General features: G+C 50.3%; 1 protein-coding gene across 1 annotated transcript; it reads left to right on the top strand.

The window, feature by feature from the left end:
- nkx3-2 (NK3 homeobox 2) lies at window positions 1–1,297 on the top strand. The gene is made up of 2 exons (XM_007888991.2): window positions 1–492; window positions 832–1,297. The coding sequence occupies exons 1-2, from the start codon at window positions 54–56 to the stop codon at window positions 1,272–1,274; spliced, it is 882 nt and encodes a 293-aa protein (XP_007887182.1). The 5' UTR covers window positions 1–53; the 3' UTR covers window positions 1,275–1,297.
- The last annotated feature ends 730 nt before the right edge of the window (window positions 1,298–2,027 follow it).

The raw sequence follows: 2,027 nt of genomic DNA, 5'->3' as shown, positions 1-2,027 counted from the left end.
CTGAGCTGAGCGTTTGCACACTTGTGATACCGCGTTGAAGGCGTTTCGCTAAGATGGCTGTGCGTGGCAACACCTTGACCCCGTTTTCCATCCAGTCGATCCTCACCAGAAAGGATGAAAGTCGACACCCGAAGAGTTTGGAGGTGTCCCGCTTCTCGCCCGCAACCTGTTGGAAGGTGTTGGACAGTTTGGATCCCTGCAACAAGCTGAACGCCTCTCCTCCTCCTCCTCCTCCTCCTCCTCCTCAAACCGAGACAGGGGGGGATCTGCCCAGCGATCAGCTCTGCTGTGACTCCGACTCGGGGGTCAGCGATGAGAATGACAGTAAAAACCATTGGGTTTACAGCTCGGAGAAGGAGCTGGAGATTTCCGCCGCGTGTCCCTTACAGACGAGACCCCCGAAGGAAGCGGACTCGGGTTTTAGGGAAGAAATGGAGAGAGAGGACAGCAAGGACTCGCTGTGCAACGGGGGGATGTCCGAGAACCTGTCAGGTAACAAAACACTTTAATAAGTCCCCAAATGTTGCACAATGTGCATCAGCTGTTTCAGCTGTTGGTTTTAAAACGAGGGATTGGGGTGGGGTTTTTTTTTTAAAAAGCGTTTCGTCGCATAACGCAAAGGCACAGGAATTCAGCATTTCAGTCTCTCTCTCTCTCTGAAACTGGATGTCGGCGATTCGCTCCACAGTCCCCGGGGGCGATATGTGCAGCACAGTCCGGATTTATTCTCCATCCGCCTGCGTTCCACTGTCGGGAGCAGCGAAGATGAGCGGAGATATAGTCAGACAGACAGATAGTGTGCATTTAATCAAACGTGCCTTCATTCCCCAGCTCCGAGCCCAGTTGACGAAGACTCGAAGTCCGACCAGAGTCCGGATCAGCCCAAACAGAGGAAGAAGCGCTCCCGGGCCGCCTTCTCTCACGCTCAGGTTTTCGAGCTTGAGCGCCGCTTCAACCACCAGAAGTACCTGTCGGGACCCGAGCGCGCAGACCTGGCCTCCTCCCTGAAACTCACCGAAACCCAGGTCAAGATCTGGTTCCAGAACCGCAGGTACAAGACCAAGCGCCGGCAGTTAGCCGCCGATCTGATGGCCTCGGTTCCGGCGGCAAAGAAAGTGGCGGTGAAAGTGTTAATCCGGGACGATCAAAGACAGTACGGTCCGGGAGAACTGCTCAGACCTTCACTGCTGTCGCTGCAGCCCTCCTATCAGTACTACCCCTTCACCTATTGCCTGCCCGCCTGGACAGTGACCACTTGCACAGGAACTCAATAAGTAAATCACGATCAGGTCCAAACCCCCCCCCCCCCCCCCACCCCACCCTCCCACCCCCACCCCCACCAAAAAAAAAATAACAGCGACACCCAACCAAAGTTTCAAATCCACGCTATTTTAGAAGCACAGTAATTTATTGGCGTTGGTTTTAAGTTAAAGGCTGCAGACTGGTCTCAGCAGACGGAGTTTCCATGGTATCCATGTCCTTGATATTTAATTCGAAATCTCGAGTCAAATGGTTAAAGAAAAGACTGCGTTGTAAAGGAGCACGTCGAGACTGTGCTCCGGACCTTGTCATTTCATAAGCTTCACTGAAGAGCATCTCACAGTTTAGCGTTGTTCGGACTCTTTTAACATTTTCTTTTTTTTTTGGAGAAATAATGTATGTGTGCGTGTGTGTGTGCGTGTGTGTACGTGTGTGTGTGTGTTTGTGTATGTATGTGTGTATGCCATTCGCTGAATGTACGATCCCTAGAGAAACTGCAGGTTTTAAATCTCTTAAGTGCAAATATTATTTTTTTTTCGTTGTTTATTTTGTGATTCTTACTGGTCCCGGGATAAGAGCGAAGAGCAAAAGCCATTTAAACAATTTCTTGCAGACTGCTTTGGGGGGGGTGATGATGTGAAGATAATTTGCCTCCGACCCAAACATTTGGGTGATTATGTAAGTGATTATGTCAGCTGTACAGGGGTAAGACTCCAGCACTTTCTACTCTTGATAATTCGTAGTAATTAATATAGGCGAACCTATGC

Source organism: Callorhinchus milii, unplaced genomic scaffold, assembly GCF_018977255.1.
Source record: "Callorhinchus milii isolate IMCB2004 unplaced genomic scaffold, IMCB_Cmil_1.0 Scaffold1, whole genome shotgun sequence".
Taxonomy (NCBI): Eukaryota; Metazoa; Chordata; class Chondrichthyes; order Chimaeriformes; family Callorhinchidae; genus Callorhinchus; species Callorhinchus milii.
Note: the sequence above shows the minus strand (reverse complement) of the source record. Positions and strands in the feature narration are given on the sequence as shown.

Coding starts and splice junctions, on each gene's coding strand:
- nkx3-2 (XM_007888991.2), top strand. CDS start 54: ATGGCTGTGCGTGGCAACACCTTGACCCCGTTTTCCATCCAGTCGATC. Junction 493..831: donor GATGTCCGAGAACCTGTCAG/GTAACAAAACAC, acceptor TTCATTCCCCAG/CTCCGAGCCCAGTTGACGAA.